The sequence below is a fragment of the Psammomys obesus genome, unplaced genomic scaffold (assembly GCF_907164565.1).
Source record: "Psammomys obesus unplaced genomic scaffold, mPsaObe1.curated_primary_1811, whole genome shotgun sequence".
In the NCBI taxonomy this organism is placed as follows: Eukaryota; Metazoa; Chordata; class Mammalia; order Rodentia; family Muridae; genus Psammomys; species Psammomys obesus.
In genome coordinates, this window is record NW_026596085.1 from 1,489,587 (window position 1) to 1,509,355 (window position 19,769).

Genomic DNA, 19,769 nt, shown 5'->3' on the forward strand with positions numbered 1-19,769 from the left:
TCTTTCTTTCTCTCTCTCTCTCTCTCTCTTTCTTTCTTTCTTTCTCTCTCTCTTTCTTTCTTTCTTTCTCTCTCTCTTTCTTTCTCTTTCTTTCTTTCTTTCTTTCTCTCTCTCTCTCTCTCTTTCTCTCTTTCTTTCTTTCTTTCTTTCTTTCTCTCTTTCTTTCTCTCTTTCTTTCTTTCTTTCTTTCTTTCTTTCTTTCTTTCTTTCTTTCTTTCTTTCTTTCTTTCTCTCTCTTTCTTTCTTTCTTTCTTTCTTTCTTTCTTTCTTTCTTTCTTTCTTTCCACATATCCCAGTCTAGTCAAGTTCTTATCACATATCCCGGTCTAGTCAAGTTCACATACAGCAGAGGGTGACCTTGAACTTCTGATCCTCTTACCCCCCACCTTCTCAAGTGCTTGGATTGCAGGCGAGTGCCACCATGCCTGGGTGTGTACAAGAGGTGGAACCAGGGCTGCATGCACACTAGGCAATATTGTACCCACTGAGCTGTGTCCCAGCACAGGCTGGGTTCTTCTGTGACAGGGTTTGGCTCTGTGACCCAGGCTGGCCTGGCACTTGTGGTGCCTCTCCTGCCTCGTCGTCTGCAGTGCTGGGAAATGAGGCGTGCGCCACCATGGCCAGCTGAGATAACCATTTAGAACTTGTTACTTGCCCCTCCAGAAACTCTCCGTGCTCTGATTCAGACTGCAGTGTACGGCAGGGCTCTTGCCTCACAGACGGGAATGTTAGAGCTGAGGGAGATTTTATTGGCCTTAAAGGTCATGCGTGTGAAGATTAGCCTCCATGTCTGTTCCCTCCCTAGCTCTTCCCACTGTTGGACTGTGGCCCAGATGCTCCAGCGTGGTTTTCGAAACTCTTCCCAGCATGGCCTCATCTAACTCTCTTCCTTGGGAGCTCCAGCTGCCCTTCCCACCTCAGAGGCTCCTCTGCCCTCACTTTCAGATTCTTTCCATTCTGCAAATCCCAAACCAAGCGAATGTCTTTTCCTCCCACCGAGCCAGAGGTATGCACCGCCTCTGACCACATCCCTGCCTTGTGCAGAATTGTGCAGATGTCAGCAGAGTCCAGAACTGTGAGCACTCTCAGAGAGGGGCTCTCAGTTCATCTTTTAGGCTCTGTTCTGCGCATGGCTCAGATATAAGGTGTGCTTCTCCTGACTTTCGGCTACAGTGAATATATAACGAATTTCCTTGGCACTTTGGACAAAAGTAATCAAAACTATGAACTTGAACTTGGGAATTGCTTTTTTTGTTATTTTTGTAATTTTATCATCTCTAATCCCCCAAATAATACATTTAGGTATGGTGGCAAATGCTTGTAATCCCAGCACTGGGAAAGCTGCAGCAAGAGGATTGTGAGTTTGAGGCCAGCCAGAGAGATCTACCTAGCAAGACCCTGGTGTATGACCGCCTAGGAGTGCTGCTGGCGGTTTGCGCTGGGCATGCGCGTGCTTTACGTGGTGCCTTAATGGGCTGCCCAGCAAGTCTCAGCCCCTCCCGCCTCAGCCTCCAAAGCAGCTGGGGCTGTAGCCTTGCACGGCCGCGTCTGGTTCCGTGATTTTCTTCCTTATGAACAGCTTTGAGAACATGCTTTGTTTATTTTTTCTCTTTTATCCATAATCGTTCACTGTAGAAGAACAGACAACATTTATGCTCACACCCACATTGGAAGCATAATTTTTCCAACTGTTGTCTTCAAGTGTTGGTCAACATTTCCTGAGTTTGGCTCGAAGGGTAAGTGCTGTGGTTTCCCATGCTGACGCGTAGCTGAATTACCATGAATGCTGCTGCTGATTGATGAATCTGTCAGCTACAGGCTGGGAGAGCAGACACTGAGCGTGCCTCCTGTATCGTTTGGTATGCTCAGGTTGAGGTCACGTGAGCAGTGTGACCGTACAACTCACTCTAGAAGGAGACATTTTTTTTAAAAAGTGTGAGTGTTCATCGTGTTCATCCCATTTTTATGATTCTTTTTTAAACCTAAGTTTGAGATAAAAGCACAAGCTTTACGTGGTGAAAGCGACAGCTGTGCTTGGATATACCCAGCTCTCACACCAAGGCTCTTCGTCATGACTGGGCATGATGCTACCTTCCAGCATGAGACCTGAGTCACTGAAAACACAACTGTTACTTTCAGAGAAGGCTTTAGCTGGAAGACAGAATATGGCATGTGGGGAAGTAGGGCGTCTCAGAAGGTCGGCGCCATTACGAGGCTTCCAGAGAGCCCGGCCCTGCACACTGCTATGGCCAAGGCTGTTGAGAGCAGCCCTGATGAGTGCACTCTGCAGAGCCCTGCGCTGTGGTTGTCAAGAGACGGTTCTTTTATCTGTACCCTTTTCCCCTATTCAAATAAGGAAGTATTGGCGTGATTCTGATCTCCTCTTTGGGGCAAAGGTGGGAACTCCTTTGGTAATTCTAGGGCAAGAAAACCCAACCTCCAGGTTAGCAGGTGGGGACTGAGTGATGTCAAGAGTACACTCTGTATGTTCTAGAGCTTGAAGGGATTCCTGAAAAGAACGTTAAGTGTATAGGATTTACCCTCTGAATTTAAATACACACTTCCCCAGCCATTAAAAGGCTTTATAATTAGGATAGTACATTCTGCTTAAAATGGTCTTCACAATACCAAAGTGTGCCTAATATTTAAGATATATTATCTCCTTAAATTTACAGCAAAGTCCTAGAAAGACCAATGTTATCCTCCTTTTTCATCTGAAGATACCAAAGCTAAAGAGATTACGTAATGTAATTAAAAACATCCTCACAGTTGTACACCCACACACAGGGTGGGGTAATCATTCACCCCATCACCTTCTCTTACCTCCTCCCGGTGACCCCCTGCTTCGCCCCACCCGTTCCTCTCCTGGTTTGTGTTTTACCGGTCAAGAGGTCAGCTCTCGTTTGGTTGTACTGGGAAGGGACACACGCTTGCCGCAGCAAGCTTGCAGTGAGCCAGAGGAGCCCTCTGGGGAGTCGGTTCTCTTCTTCCACCATATAGGTCCTGGGGTGGCACTCAGGGCATCAGGCTTGGTGGCATCACCTCACCAGCTGCACATCCTCTGTGTGCGTGTGCGTGCCTTGTGCAGGTAACCACAGCGGCTGCGTGCTCACGATTACGGCAGCCGAGTCACATCCAGAAGACAGCGTTTCGTGGCCCTGCTGTCTGTCCTCTGGCGCTTACATTCTCCCCCTCCCCTTCCACAGCGGCCCCTGGGTTTCGGAAGGTGTGGTACAGATGTCCAGCTTAGGGCTGAGGCCCACAGGCAGTACTCACTGACCATCAGCACTGTAACAGGTCTTTGCTCTGCATTAATCATGGCCCGCTGTGAGAATATGCTTCTCTGACGCACACTGAGACCAGCACTGCTCTGTGGCAGTTTGTCCACTTGTCCATTTAGCAAAACATCAGTGGTGCTGTCCCTTTGGGTCCCAGCCGTGGCTTTTGGCCAAAATTACAGTACCAGACATGAATTTCCTCCTATAGAGGAGGCCTCAAATCCAATCAGGAAGTGATTGGTTAAACCCCTCCCCTAGCCAGCATCCGAAACGGTCTTGCCCTGTGGCCCGGTGGCCATATCCTGCCTGTCAGGTTGGCATCTCAGCACATAGGCTTTATAGCTTGGTAAGACAGCTGATGGCATCTCTCCCCAGTGGCCTGCTTAGCCCCGTCCCGAACTGTGAATGCCAGGCAGCAGGAAGGCGGCTCCCGGCTCAACTGTACCTGCAGCTGGCATCCTGCATCCAGACTGTGGCACCTTGAGCAGTTGCTCTTGATGTCTAGGGGTAAGAGCAGCGGTGATAGCCTGTGTTGTTTGGGAGGGTCTAGGAACTTCTGTAACCATTGCTTGTAGGGGGGTGTCCTGTACCTGGAGAGATGGCTCAGGGTTTAAGATCACTGTCTGTTCTTGCAGAAGACCCAGGTTCGATTCCCAGCTCTGACATGGCAGCTCACAGCTGTCTATAACTCCAGTTCCAGAGGATCTGATATCTTGTTCTGGCCTCCACAGGCACCAGGCGTGTATGCACAGACATACATGTAGGCAAAACATCCCGACACATAAAATAAAAATAAAACCAAAGCAAAACAAAACAAAACCCCCCAGAGCTTCCGGGAGCGGCATTACCCAACCAAGCAGGATGCCCCCACTCAAACTAAAATAGTGGGTTCCCTTTTGGTTGACCCTCCTCCTCACCCCCACATTTCCTCTGTCCCCCAAACCCATTTACCCCCATCACCGTTTAAACTTTCTACCTGTGGTATTCCTCCATTTTACTTTCATGCCACATGAGTTTCACTGCCCACCCACCAAAGACTTCCCCCAACCACTTTGTCATTTATCGTCAACACTTTGACAGGTCCCATGGCTGATGTAAGAAGATGCTTCCCTGGCCCAGACTGGGCCGAGACTGAGACCCAGACTCACACATCGCTCTCATGGCCCCTTTCTTGCCCCCTGGCTTCCGTGGGCTTTCACTCCAACTTAAAAATATAAATCTAAAAATTCAAAGCTAGGATCTGCGTATGAGAGGGAGCGGAGGAGGCTGCCCACTCAGGATAACGATTTTGTACTTAAGGCTCCACCAGTTTTAAGTAGTTTGTATCCGTTTGTCTGCTCTGCAGTGCTGAGGTTGGAGCCCAGAGCTTTGCTCCTGCTAGGCAAGCTCTCGGCTGCTGAGCTCTCTGCAGAGCCTAGCTTGGGCTTGACTCTGAGATGGTGATTGTATCTCCTGGGATATTATTCCAAAGAGGGGATGATTTCACTCCAAATGTGGCTTTGGAACCAACTTAAGTTCAGAAAAAGGCCAGCTGATGTTAGCACAGTAGGGTCAGTGATAAAATGATGGAACTGAAAAGGGACCTTAGAGATCATCTATTCTGACCTCCTTTTACAGGAAACTGTACCCCAAAGATACTGACGCATCTGATGGAGGTCACACAGACTTGGGAAAGCAGCAGAGGACTGTTGACTTGGGCTCCCTCACTCTGCTCACGCTGCTGCCCACCCCCAGTGCTGGGAATCGGGCCCTGCGTTTAACACTCTCTCCCTTTCTCTGCTCCGCAGGTGTTGCAGAGTCTGCAGACAAGATGGAGTCGGCTCCCTTCAGTAGAAGACAGTGGTCTTCCCTGTCACTGAGGGTGACAGCCAAAGAACTTTCTCTTGTCAACAAGAACAAGTCGTCGGCAATTGTGGAAATATTCTCCAAGTAAGTGCTGGTCCTGGTCCAAAAGGACCGTCTGTCTGGAGCAGGCTTCCCACCCGTCAGGAAAATTGGTGAAGCAGGGTAAAATGGATGGCTTGAGCACCCCTGGATTTGCACCCTGTAGTCCACTGTAAAGAAAAGAAAGGGAACAACGAGAGGGGCCCTCCTCTGTCTTTGAACTTTTGTTTAACTGAGGGGAAAAAAAAGTTACAAACAAACAAGCAAAAGATTCTTATAAAATACATAAGTATAAAGCGAAATGTTACGGAATGGAGTGGAGCGCAGCTCGGGGCTGATGAGGGAGCAGGGCCAAGGGTGCGGCTTGTGGCCGCAGCTGTCATGGAGCGTGCTTTGTTTGGTTTTGTTCATTCCTTGGTTTGCTTGCTTGTATTGTAGCTCAGGCTGGCCTTGTGCCCACTCTTTAGTTGAGAATGACTTTGAACTCCTAATCCTCTACTTCCCAAACGCTGGGGTTATAGGTGTATGCCACCATGCCTTGTTTTTTGTTTTATACTTTTTTTCTTTTCTTTTTTTTACTCTCTACTCTGTAGCCCAGGTTGGTGGCCTAGAACTCACTATGTATCCCAGACTGAGTTTGAACTCATGAACAAAAGTCTATCCCCAGCTTCCTGAGTGCTATGTTCCACAGTGTCCTGTGAAAAAATAGTATAACTTTTCTTTTTCAGTGCCAAGGGTCAAACCCAGAGGCCCATACACGCCAGACACCCATCCATCCCCGAGCTGCATTCCCACCTATAAGAGTTCAAACAACATTTAAAATTAAGCTCATCAGTTACACTTGTAGCATTTCAAGGCTCTGACAGACAGTAGGGTTTGGCAAATAAAGATTTAGTGAAACACAGACATCCATTTGCTTTTGTGCTAAGCCAGCAGAGACCCTGGATTTAACAGAGGCTATTACCTCAAAAGTGTAAAACTATTTCCCATCTGGCCCTTTAAAAAAATGAGAAAATACTTGCCAGCTGGGTGTGGTGGCCAGCACTGGGGACACAAGGGCAAGAGGATCTGGGAGTTGGAGGCTATCTTGGTCTACAGAGCGAGTTCCAGGATACCCAGGCTACACAGAGAAATCCTGTGTGTGGGGGGGTGAGAACGGGGGCTGAAGCCCTGAAGAGCTCACAGGGAGCGCACAGGTGCTAAAGGAACAGTCCATACAAGCCACCACATCAGAAAGAACAGCACTGCCTCGGGGGGCAGAGCCCAGCTCAGGTGGTGGCCTCGCTGGGCACTGCCCGGAAGCTGCTGCGCTCCGAGGAGAGTGAAAACGTGAAGGCAGGGATCCAGGAGCTGTGTCTAGGATCTAGTTAAATGCCAGCAGGAAGTTTCTGTAACCACAGGGCCGCCTTTTCTTTGACAACAAATCCCTTATGTGCCTGCTCTGTGGCAAACACTACTCTGGGCTGTCTCCCGAGATGGAGTGGGGGCTGCGGGGGATGGGGACATGACACACCACATGCATGGACACACACACACACATATATGGACACGGACACAGACATACACATACAGACCAGATTCAGTTTGTCCTTACTGTTTGTAATGCATTCTCTGTTGCTGCAATTTTATGCCAAAAAGTGTCCGTCTCCCACAAGAAGGAAACAAATGCATTTGAGGTAAGACATGATGAAGATGGAAAGCTGTGACGTCTTAAGACAGACCTGATGTAAAGCTTTGCTGGTGAAACAGCTCAGCGGGTAGAAAGAACGACTCATCTAGAGTAGTTATTAATAATACAATGCCCTGTTCTGTTTAAGTCTTGATATACATGGTGGCTGGTGCCTATGCTGCCACAGTCGGAAGCTGAGGCAGAAGGATCACTGTTTTGAGGCCAGCGTTTGGGAGTGTGAGGCGTGAGGATCGCAGCTTCAGGGTCTGCCGGGGCTACAAGCTGAGCTGAAGGCTAGTCCGAACAAGTTGCTGAGACCCAGCCGAATAAGTGAGATGGGCACAGGCTGCGGGCCTGGAATCCCAGCACGTGGGAGGCGGAGACAGGAGGATCACTGCCATTCTGATTCACGCAGAATTCCAGAATGGGGGCCGGGGAGAGCTCAGTAGTTAGGAGCGCTGACTTGTAGAGACCACGTAATACAGGGTGGAGAGAGGACAGCAAAAACCTTCTCTAGGTCTGGGCCCCGGACTGGTCTGGAGTGCTCTGTCGGGGTCTTCGGGCTTGGGGACGCGTGTCTAACTCTCAGCACGGCTACGTGGTCTTAGTCGGTAAGCACCATGGCCGGCCTGAAGCAGCCTTGTGCGCAGCTCATAGACCTTGTCTACGCCGGGCAGAGTTGTAGGCTTCCTCACCCCCTTTCAGCCAGTGAGGTATCGGGTTCACTTTACACTACGCTGATCATAGCTGTGTTCAGGTGGGCACCTCACGCCACTTCTTGTCACAGCGAGCACATTGTCTCATCCATCACCACAAACATGAGCGTTTTACGTACTGTACTGTCTCCTCCGTGCTTTACGTGCTCTCCACATGGCTGCTCTTCCAGAGGATCCGAGTTCAATTCCCAGCACCCATGGGCCACATCAGACTCTATAAACTCCAGTTCGTCAAGGGTACCGACACCCCCGTTGGCCTCCGCCAGCACCAGGCACACATGCTGTACACAGACATACGGTAGACACAGACACCCATACACACGACGTAAATAAGCTTAAAAGGAATTCCAGGCCAGCCAGTGCTTCACTGCTCTAGGGGCGTAACTCAACAGTACAGATTTGCCTGCCCTGCCCAGCCTCACTAAATCTGTAAAACTCACAGGCTAGAATAACAGCAGTATTCTGTTTGTAACTATCTAATGTGGGCTTCTCTCTCCTCAACTTAGCATCAGCTGGGTGCCTCCCAGGCTGGGGGCTGCAGAGTCTGAAAGCTCGCTCGCTCACTCACTCACTCACTCAGCTACTCACTTTCTCACTTACCTCTCTCTCACTCACTCTCACTCACTAAATACGAAGTTGACGCTGGCTGCTGTCTGGAAGCTGAGCTGGAGCCAGGGCTAGAGTACCTGCACACGGCCAGTCCATGTGACCGCTTGGCTTGGTGGCTGGGTTCCACCAGCTTCTCAGGCAGAAGCCCTGAGAGGAGGGGGGCAGCAAGAGGAGAGGAGCTAGCAGCTCTCTGCCTGCCCATGACCTTGGCCTTGGACGCCATACCCTCTTGGGCTGCCATAGTCTCAGATGTGATTCACTAAGGCTGTTGCCTATTCCAAAGGAAGGGGTGGAGTTTGGCTCCATCTTCTGGATGGCAAAGATATTTTCAACCTTTTGAACCTTTTTTTTTTTTTTTTTTTTTTTTTTTTTGAGACAGCATCTTAGACCTCATTATGTAGACCTTCAACCCCTGGGTTCCCTGTTGCTGCTACCCAGATGCCAAAGCCCAGCACCCACCACCGTGCCTGGCACTTGTCCCCTTTCTCAAGTCCTAGGGATTGAACCCCAGAGCCTTGGGCATTCCAGGCACATGTTCTACCACAGAGCTACAATACCAGTTCCCTTGAACAGGTTTTTTAACCCATCTTCCGTGGGCCTCTGAGGCCTTCCTGAAGACTCTACTGTTGTGTGCCTGCAGCAGGGCCCAACTATCTCAAGGGGGTCTCCTTTGTTTTGTTGAGACAGCGTCCCTTCCAGCTCAGGCTGGCCTTGAACTTGCTAGTACCTGCAGATAACCTTTGAACTCCTGCCTCCACCTCTTCCCGGGTTATCCCCCCCTCCTCCCCAGGGAGCTTGAGCAATCACTGATAGTGTAGGTGGTGGCCTTGCGAAATGAGACTGGAATGTAGCGCAAAGTGAATGAGGAAAGGAGTGGAGACTGGGCGTGACAGTAGTAAAGCAAGCAGGAAAGGGCTGGTGCAGCTCAGTTAGGCCAGATGGTGAGCTTGGATGCTGTGCTGTGGTTAGGGTTCAGCTGGATCAGCAGCAAAATGCAATGGAAAGTTTTCGTGCAGGAGACTGACAAGATGAAACTTGTGCTTTCCCAAGATCCCTCTGGCAACAGCCTGACAGATTTATCGGAACAGTGAGAGAGCCGTACGGTGGAGGCAATTAATGGGGCTTTCATGGGAGCCCAAGTGAAAGCTGCTGGGGTGTGGGGGCCAGAAGGAATGGGAAGAAAGAAAGGGATATGAGACAGCGCAGAGATATGATTAATGGGCCTTGGAAACCCCCACCTCTGCAGAGAAACTGCTCAGCGTTCTTACCAGTCCTCATCCTCAGGCCCCTGCAGTTGGCTACCCTTGGCTTCCTCACAGTGTGAGTTCTGAGCCTGGGTAGTGGCCGCCTGCTCCTTCCGCACATGTGTTCCTGAAATACCTGGGGTCAGGAGTCACAGCGGCCGCTCCCCTTCATCACTGGTCCCAGCTCTCGTGGTTTGCCCTGTCTGTTCTCAAGTCCCCAGGGCTGCTCTCACTGAGCCCCTAGCCCTGCTAGCCCTCACTCTGCTGCAGTGAGCGGCACGCCAGGCTTCAAGCCACACTCCTGCCTTCAGAAGACCTTCCAGCATGGTCTTCTTTTTGCTATTCCCCACTGTGTGTGCCTGTCTCGGTGATTTTAGGTAAGGCGTATTTTTCCTTAAATATAGTAATCTTTTTTCCTCCTCCAAATGTAGATGTTTTGACAAAAAAAAAAAAAAAAAAGTAAGAAAGAGGCAGGAGAAAAACCAGTAAGGTTCTCCATGTTTCTAGTTGCCGCTGGCACCAATAAGTCTTTGGTTCACGTCACCTCACACTTTAAAATTTCTTCATCTTCTCTACTTCTCATGTCTCTGTGCCCCTGCCTCCAGCTCCCAGCTACTGTTACCCGAAATCCTTCTCAGAAAGGACAAGTTGGCAAAGCGCCCTCTAGAGCCTCTGCTGCCGCTTGCTGCATTCCCCTGTTCCCACAGGCTCCAAGCCTGAACCTCACCAGGACTGTCCTGTGACCAACCAACATGGTCCCTCACTTCCGTGACACTCGCTCCCCTCTGCTGTTTGTTTTTGAGCATTTAGCCAGAGGCAGACCGGTCTCTGTGGGTTCGGGGCCAGCCTGGTCTATGAAGGGAGTCCAGGACAGCCAAGACTACACAGAGAAACCCTGACTTGAAAACAAAACAAAACAAAAAACAACCAAAAAAAACCCTTTATTTAATCTGGTGGGATTCCATTTTGAAAATGAAAACCTGAGTACAGGGGCATAGGAAAGAAAATATGCAAGTGTTCGGCAAAGTGGATTCATTAGAACCTGAAGTTAATAGAGACTTGGTGTCGTAGGCTGGCATTCGGGTCAGGGAGCTTGCCTTGACTGGGGGGTCTGGGGCTAGCTGATTGGGAAGGCTGACTCAGTCCTCAGGCTGTGAGGCTGAGTCCTCTGTCCTTTGTCCCTGCTGGGTGAGGTGCCTCTTCCTGCAGGCCGAGCTCGGCCCTCGTGCGCCTCCTCCTGTACAGTGACAATGGGTCTCCCTGACAAGGAGCTCATCTCTAGCCGGGACCCTCTCCAAGCTCCTGCCTCTTGTCACAGCCCTCTGTGGGGTGGAGGGGAGGGAGGGTTTGAACCCAATGGTGTGAGCCTAGCACGTACTTTTCCACAGACCTAAGCCCCCAGCTGCTAGACTCCTGTATAAACGTTCAGTGCTTCCAGCCCTCACAAAACCTGCGCGAGAGGACCTTCGTCCTTGTTTTGTAGTTGAGAAGCCCTGCTCTGGTGAACATTTGAGTTGTCTTTCTGTTTAGCGTTTTTTCCTCCCTGGGGCATTTATCTTAACATGTTGAACTGGTTTTGAGAGATGAATGGAGTTGATTTGGTGGGTTGGGAGCGCTGTGGGGCAGAAGGGGAGGAGAAAATAAAGGCATAGAAACGGGACAGCCAGGGGCTGGAGAGGTGGCGAGGAGGTTGGGAGTACAGACTGCTCTCCCGGAGGACAGGAGTTTTGTTCCCACATCAGGTGACACAACAACCTCCGACCGTAGCTCCAGAGGACACTGTGCCCTCTTTAGCTCTCTGAGCTCACACACATACACACACACACACACACACACACACACACGTTCACACACCAATAGTATTATTAATGATAAAATACGGAAGTGGGACAGGCAATGCTATCCACCTAAGGCAGTAAAATGGAGGGCTCAGACTGGATTTCCTTCCCAGGTTTCGTGTTAGATGGAAACATTGCTTTTAATCCCAGCACTTGGGAGGCACAGGCAGGAGTAGCTGTGTGAGTTCGAGGCCAGCCAGCCTGTTCTGCTTAGTGGGTTCCAGGACAACCAGGGCGACATGTACCTGTACCGCTCAAAAAACAACAATTATATGTATGGGTGTTTTGCTTGCATTCATATGCACCACCTGTGTGCCTGGTACCCAAACAGGCCAGAGAGGGTGTCAGATCCCCTGGAACTGGAGTTAGAATCAGCAATGAGGGGGCTGGAGAGATGGCTCAGCGATTAAGAGCACTGGCTGTTCTTCCAGAGATCCTGAGTTCAATTCCCAGCCACCACATGGCGGCTCACAGCCATAATTTTCATTGTATATAAAATTATAAATTTACAAAACCCTGCTCTATAAATCATTGACCCTGGCATAAGAATGCTCCTAATGGGCAGTTTGGAGAGCCACCTTTGGTTCCCTTCCCCGTGACCTCAGCATCATGTGATACTTTTCTTGATAAAGGTTTAGCTGAGCTGGCCGAGTTTGCTTTCTTTGCCCAAGTTTCCTGTTTGACTCCGTGTTTTGGAAGTTAAAGGGAATCTAGCCTGTTCTTTTTCAGTGGTCTTCCCCAAGGTCTTCAGAAGAGGCTCCGGAGCCAGTTCTGGAGTTAAGGGCTGAGCCGGCGCCCTACACTGAAGTCTTTTCATATTTTAGGTTCCGAGTAGGACAGCACTGGAAGGAGGGTCCTGCGGATGAGAGTATGAAACCATACCTGCCTAACCTTTGTCCCGCTCTGGCAGATAAGGAACTTGAGGGCTCAGCAGCCCTGACTAAAGGTCACTCACAAGATGTGAGCCTGATCAGCCCAGCACATTGACCCCTCGGCCCCCACCCTGTGTCCTCACCCTTTTATGGCCCCTGCTGATCCAGCACACCTTCACTTCTGAATCCCTGCGCGAAAGAGGGTACAGTGTGTGTGTGTGTGTGTGTGTGTGTGTGTGTGTGTGTGTGTCCTTATTTAATGATAACAATGAAAAGGGCTTTCAAACCGCTCCCCAGGTGACTTCCTCTTTTGCTTCTCTTTAACATTTTCATGGTAAAATTGTTTCAGGAGAAAATATGTTGCCTAAACTTTGGGAGTTCCCAGGTTCTCTTTCAGTTCAGAGTTCCCTTTGCTCTATTTGAGTGCATACAAGCAAGAGTCATGGCTCAGGAACTCTGTTTTCTGGCCTTAGAATTACGTGAGGCACTGTTATGGCTCCCCAGATAATTTTAGTATCCTCTGTCAGCCCCACAGCTGTGCATCAACAAACAGTTGCGAGATTCCATATGTGAGGGGTATGAGAGCCCAGGGAGTGTGAGAAGGGAGGAGGGATGGGAGGTTAGGGATTTGGGGCTCTTTGTGAGCAGGTTTTAAAAGGTAGCCCAGGCTGTCCTAGAGCACACATCCTCCTGAATGCTGGGATTGCATCAAGTGCTACGCTTGTTTAGAGAAATGTCATTGAAAATCCTTTTTTAATCTTTTGAGTTTTCAAAGGGCCCTCCCCCACTTTTCCAGAGGAAGTATGAGGCCTGAATTCTGGTGTTACACTTCAGAGATGGTAAGAAAGCCTAGTGGTAGATAGAGCACTTGCCCCACACAGGTTCAGGCCATAGGTTTAACTCTGGACAGGGCAGGAGGGTTGGGTGTGTTGAGCTTCGACAGCCTCATGGCGGAATGTTCTCAGAAGCCAGAAGGAGGAGGCTAGCTGAAGTAACAGAGAAAGCCCACCTCAAGAAGAGGGCTATGGGGAGGTGGCTCACTGGTTAGGAGCACTGGCTGCTCTTCTAGAGGACACGGGTCTATTTCCAGCATCCCCTGGCAGCTCACAGCCATCTGTAACTCCAGTCCAGGGGGATCTGATGCCCTCTTCTGGTCTCCTTGGACACCAGGCAGCATAAATGATGGGCAGCATTTAAAAGACAAAAATGAGGCATGGTTGTGTACACCCAGCCGTCGGGAGTGGACATAGGAGGGGGCAGCCTGACCTACATAGCATGCTCAAGGCCGGGAAACCCTATTTCACAAAACAAAGCCAAAGCTACCAACCACAGTATTTGGTATGTTAAGATCTATACTTCTCTTCTGCCTGAAGGGCAGGGAACCTCTGAATATTTATTCAACCAAGCCCAATGTAAGAACAACTTACTAACTCCAAGCCTGTGCACTGATTGCGTCTGGCTCTCTGTACTGTATTATTGCTGTAATAAACAGTAGATGATTGTTCACAGGGTGTGGAAACACAAGTTCAAGGCCCTGTCTAAGTTGCAGTTTAACTACAGTCCACTGTGTTTCTCAATTCCTACTTAAAACAGTTTCTTAAGTCATATTGGTTAAGTTGGAGAAAGCAAACAAACAAATATACGGAGACATTCACCAAAGCACTGTTTTCAGTGGTGAAGAATCGGAAATAACTTAAATGACCATTAAATAGCTGAGGTTGAAGTTGATGGTTTGTGTCTGTAACCCTAGCGCTTGTGCTGACGGCGGGGGGATCAGGCTTGAAGACCACATTTCAAGCCTGGGCTACGGGAGACCTTGTCTCAACCAAAGGGAAATAGGAGCAACCGTGGGGGGGGGGGGGCAGTGGTCATGGCGCCAAGACTGAGTTCTGTGTATCGTGGAAGACAACTGCCAAGATTGACGCCGACATCTGTGTTGCTAGGTTGAGGAGATATTTCTTCCCTGGGCGCCCCTGTCAGTCTCCTGCTTCTGTCTGTTCCTTGCCGTTCTCCTAACTTCGTCCTCTTTGAACTGCTAAGGGTTAAGTTGCCAGCACTGAGCTCTGGGTATCTTCTTGCACTATCCACTCTGCATATGTCAATCCTCAGATGGCCCTGTGTGGGTGACCAAGGCCTCCATGTTGGTGGCTAGCTCTTGAGTCTCTCCTGAGCTCAGATGTCTGTGTCTAATTGCTCCCGCCTGGATGAGCAAGATGTGCAAACACATATTAAATGTAATAATTACAGCAGCCACCACTGGACTCTCAACACGGCTGACAGTGAACGCTTGATTTTTCGTGATTTCTCTCCGACTTAGAGTTATCGGTGCTGGGCCGGAACACCATGACCAAAGCAGCTTGGGGAGGAAAGGGTTTATCAGCTTACAGTTCCACATCACTGTTCATCACTGAAGGAGTCAGGGTGGGAATTGAAACAGGGCAGGAACCTGGGGCAGGAGCTGACGCAGAGGCCGTGGAGGGGACTGCTTACTGGCTTGCTCCTCATGGCTGGCTCAGCTTGCTTTCTTATAGCACCCGGGACCACCAGCCCAGGGATGGCACCACCCACAATGAGCTGGGCCCTCCCCCATCTGTCACTAATTAAGAAAATACTCTACAGGCTGCCTACAGCCTGATCATGCGTTTTCTCAGTTTCGGGTCCCTTCTCTCAGATAACGCTAACTTGTGTCAAGTTGACAGAATTACCCAGCGCAGTTCCCAGAGCTGCTCCCTTCAGAATTCCCCTCACAGCAAACGTTATTTCCATTGATTTATTTTAGAAACCTGAGACTAGGTTTTTTTGTTTGTTTCCTTGCTTGTTTTGTTTTGTTTAGACAGGGTCTCACTGTGTAGCCATGGCTGTCCTGGAACTCAGAGACCCATCTGCCTTCACCTCCGGAGTGCCAGGCTTAAGGCTGTGTGCCACCAGCACCGGGCTTTGAGGCGCACTCATGGCTGGCTTTTCTGCTTCTCTCCCGCCTTTCATTGGCAGCTGTTGGCTACATCTCTGAACTGCAAGTCCATCCACCATTCTCCTCCAGTGCTGCCACCCTGGGCAGGTCAACAGTGCTGCCCACTACTAAGGACGGTCCTAGTTCCAGGCCCCACCAGGCTGTTCTCTACATGCCAGAACACTTTAAGATTGAGTTATTTTTTATTTTCTATTTTGCCTGCATGTGTGTGTGTACCATGTGTGTGCCTGGAAAGCCAGGAACAGGCATCGGATCACCTGGAAGTGAGTTAAGGTTTGTCGTGAGCTCACTTTGTTCATTTTGGATTTTTTAATTTATTTATCTTTATTTTCTGTACATTGGTGTTTTTCCTGCATATGTGAGGGAGTCGGATCCCCTGGAACTCTCGCTATAGACCAGGGTGGCCTCACTCTTACAGAGATCCGCCTGCCTCTGCCTCCCTGAGTGCTGGGATCAAAGGAGTGTGCCTCCATCCTGGAAGCCTCAATTTTGATTCATTTTGTTTTAGGCAGTGTCTCATATAGCCCGGGTTGGCCTCCAGCTCATTCTATAGCCAAGGATGACCTTGAACTTCTGCTCCCCCTGCCTCCACCTCCCCAGGGCTGGAGTCACAAGGGTGTGGCATCAGCTTTGGCTCATGGTGCCCTGGTACCGCACAACCCTGGGCTTTGTGCGGGCTTAGGCAAGCTTTCTGCCTGAGCTTGACTCTCAGCCCTAGTCTGGCTCTTTATTAAGTTGTTTTCTTGTCCCAGGTTTGTTGAGCACCGGGCAGGAGGACAGCGACAGCGCTGCCTACACGCTGAGCTGTTCATTAACAGTCGGTTCTTTTTCTCTGATGGACTCAGTACTGTAGGTGTATGTATTGTTTAGAGTTCTTTCTCTTTTCCCTCTCAGAGATCAAATCCAGGGGTTTACAAGGGTTAAGCAGGAGCCACACTACAACCCTGTATGGTGTTGTTCAAATTAATATATAGAAGGTTCTTTATCACACTGATTGGTGAATGCATGAGTGTGTACCCACGGGATGTTTTCCAAGGTGCACATGTCACAGCATACACACAGAGCTGGCACCCTTTGGGAGGAGGCTGTCTTCTTTTACCGTGTGAAACCTGGAGCCTGAATGTGTCAGGCTTGGCAGCGGGCACCTTTACCAACTGCGCCGTTAGCCGGCCCAGCTGGGGCGCTTCCGTGTGTGAGTTGCAGGGTGTCTGAAACGGGAATTGTGTCAGCTTTGGCTCTTCTCTGTCTGTCTTCCTTCCTTCCTTTCTGTCTTCTTTCTGTCTCCTCTCCCCCTCCCCATATTTTAGAGAGGGCCTCACGTAACCCACGCTGGCTTTGAACTCAAGACAATCTTCTTACAGGCTGGAGATTAAGCTCAGCTGTAGGCAGCTTGCTCCGTAAGCTCGAGGGCCTGGATTTGCTTCCCGTCTCGGCCTCCCGAGTGCTGGGATAAAGATCTGTGCTATCACATGCAGTTGTTTTCTTCTTCTTTTACGTTTTTCCCTGGTGTTTGGGACATAGTGGACACCAGGAACTATTTCTTTTGCTTCCCTTCCTCTCCCTTCACTTCCTTCCTCCCTCTTTTCCTCTCTTCTTTTTCTGGTACCAGGAATTAAACTCAGACTCTGTGTGTGCAAGGCAGGCTATACACACTCACCCCTCTCTCTTCTCTCCCTCTCTCTCCCTCGTGTTTTGCCTGTATGTGTGTCTGTGTACCATGTGCATGAAGTAGCCCCAGGAGGCCAGAAGGGGGCATCAGATCGTCTGGGGCAGACGCTGAAGCCAGTGCTCTGAGCGTCTCTCCAGCCTCTCATCCTTTTTTAAAAGCTGCCTTTAACCCCCAGTCCTTCTCCCTCAGCTTCTGTGGTGCCTGGAAATACTTATTTCATTTTGTGTTTTGTTTTGTTTTTTATTGTATAATCTGGATATTAATCCCTTGTTAGGCATGTGAGTTCCAAATGTTATCTTCCATTCTATGGGAACCTTTGACTCTATGATACTGTTCTCTGGTGCACACAAGTCTTTATTTTTGTTGAAATCTAATTCAACTATTTTTATTTGGCTGCTTGATCTTTTGATATCATATCTAAGACGTCAATGTCTTAGCTGGATTTGGTGGGTATGTATCTGTTCTACTGGGAAGGCTGAGGCAGGAATGGGTCAACTATCAAAGCCAACCTGGGGTCTACAGTTAATTTCTATTTTTATAAAGAAGAAGGGAGCCAGGCGCAGTGGCACAAATCTTTAATCCCAGCACTCAGGGAGGCAGAGCCAGGTGGATCTCTGTGAGTTGGAGGTCAGCCTGGTCTACCTATAGAGTTCTGGGCCAGCCAGGACTACATAAAGAGACCCCGTCTCAAAAAATCAAACCAACCAAACAAACAAACAAACAATAAAAACAGTCATGACCCCATATACCCGTAACCCCAGAGCAGGGAAGAGCAGAGAAGGAACTGTCGCTGGCTCGCTTACTCCGAGTTCAGGGAGAGACCTTTTCCGAGGGAAAAGGCAGAAAGCGATAGATGAAGACACGCAGTGTCCTTTCGTGGCCTCAGTGCCCGCTCTCGTGGGGATGTGCACCGCGGCCCACATGCATACATCCCCCTCAGATGAAGAGGTGAAAACCCCACGCCATCAAGTTTGTGTAAGCGAGCTGCGTGACTGTGTCTTTCATATCTGTTTCTTAGCTTGGCCTAAGTTCAGGCATTGCCGACAGTGGGACTACATCACAGACATGGGCCAAGAGCAGCTCAGATTTCGGAAATGTCACTCGGTGTGAGGGTCTGTGCATTAGAGTTCATGGAACCCTGTTTTTAGTTAACTAATTCCAATTGGTTTTTTTGGTTTTGTTTGTTTGGTTTGTTGTTTTAGATTTATTTATTATATATACAGTAGTCTGCATGCCAGAAGAGGGCTTCAGATCCTAGTACAGATGGTTATGAGCCACTATATGGATGCTGGGAATTGAACTCAGCACCTCTGGAAGAGCAGCCAGTGCTCTTAACCTCTGAGCCATCTCTCCAGGCCCTGATCTGGTTTGGTTTTGAGACAGGTCTCATGTAGTACAGGTTGGACCTAAACTCATAAAGTATCTGGTTCAAGGATGACCTTGAACCCCTGACCCTCCTGTCTTGACATCCAGTTTGTACAGTGCTGGGGATGGAGTCCAGAGCTTTGTGGGTGCGGCACACCCCCCCGGCCTGCTGACCTCCATCTGCAGCCCTTGCCCTGCGCAGTTGTTTCTCACATTCGACCTCCTCCTCATGAATCACCTGTCAGGTCAGAGCATGGGACTGTCCCGAAGGCCCCATGAAGAGTGGAGCTGCTCTGATTCCCTGCCTTTGCCAAGAGCGTTGAAGACAAATGCTCGCAGGAACAGGTGTGCAAAATGGTGTTCTAAAAACGGAGAGAGTAAAAGTAAAGCTTAATTTGAAGATATCTTTTTTTTTTCTCCCTTCTCTGAAGGTACCAGAAAGCAGCTGAAGAGGCCAACATGGAAAAGAAGAAAAATGTAAGTACTCAGCAGCCCCAGGGCAGGTGGAACTTAAGCAGTCCCTGTGGCCAGGCCACCTGCCCCTGTGTGTGGCTTGGGCTCCATGTCAGCTGAGCTAGGCATTTGTGCCAGCGTGTGTGGTGTGCAAGCCATTTGCTGGGAGACGTTGGCTTGGGTTCAGGGAATCCTATTTTCAGTGTTTTGCTATTGAAACAGCTGCCCCCCCTTTTTTTTCTAGCACTGAGGAAAGGATAGAAGGCCGAGTGCTTTCTAAGTTAGTAAAATGACCAAATGAGAGCAGCTGAGAGGAGAGCTGGTGCCCCCCCTTTCCCCACACGAAGGGGTGTGCGTTCAAAAGGAAGCCTGGCAGCTGTGCCCTCGGCTGGATTCCCGGCTTGAGCCTGACCCCGTCTAGTTAGCAAGTCCCGCAGGGGCCAGGTCCGTTGAGCCGCGTGCCAGCCTGTCTTCTCTCCCCGGTCTGCCAGCCTGTCCTCTACTCTCCCCGCTCTGACTCTCTGTGTGCCCAGGCTGACTCTGAACTTATGGGCTAAAGAGGCCCCTTGGGACCGTTCCCTGTGGCTTTGCTCTCTCTGGAGAGCAGTGATAACTAGGTCTCCAGCTCAATCTCCCTGGGGTTTGAAAGCCGAGCTCCCCTGTACATGAGTAGAGAAAGCATTTGAGTGTGGTGATTCGTGCCAGTAATCCTAGCACCTGGGAATCGGAAGCAGGAGGATTGCTGCTAGTTTGAGGCCTACCTGAGCTACATGATGAGTTCTAGACCAGCCTTGCCTGCAGTGTAAAAGCCTGTCGATAAATAAAATAATGATGAAAAAATTTTAATTTAAAAAAACAAACCCTGTCAAAACAAAAACAGAACAAGAGAAAAGGCAACATGATCTACCCAGCAGCCAGTTGCTCTCGCCTTTTCTCTCCTGCCTGTTTCCCTACTTCCTCTGTTTTTTCTTTTACTTGTTTCATTAACAAGTTTTTTTGTAGGGCACCTACTAGGTGCTAAACCGTAGACTCTAAGACTCTGGACTACATCTTCTCAGGAACGCTCATTCTAGTGGAAGAAATAATGACAGAAAAAGCCAGGCAGAGACTGTTGGCTCAAGGGGCTGCAGAGGGAATTGGGGTGTGGCCTCTCTTCTGGAACCTGTTAGGTAACCCAGATTTGAGGTCAGTGCCAAGGAGA

At 49.6% G+C, this 19,769-nt stretch overlaps 1 protein-coding gene across 1 annotated transcript in view; it reads left to right on the forward strand.

Moving 5' to 3' along the window:
• The window catches only part of Lima1 (LIM domain and actin binding 1), a 77,138-nt gene that overhangs the window by 15,756 nt on the left and 41,613 nt on the right, over positions 1–19,769 (forward strand). Inside the window, exons 2-3 of the mRNA XM_055626922.1 lie at positions 5,066–5,207; positions 18,547–18,592. Of these exons, the coding sequence (XP_055482897.1) occupies positions 5,066–5,207; positions 18,547–18,592 (188 nt within the window). The remainder of the gene's footprint in view (positions 1–5,065; positions 5,208–18,546; positions 18,593–19,769) is intronic.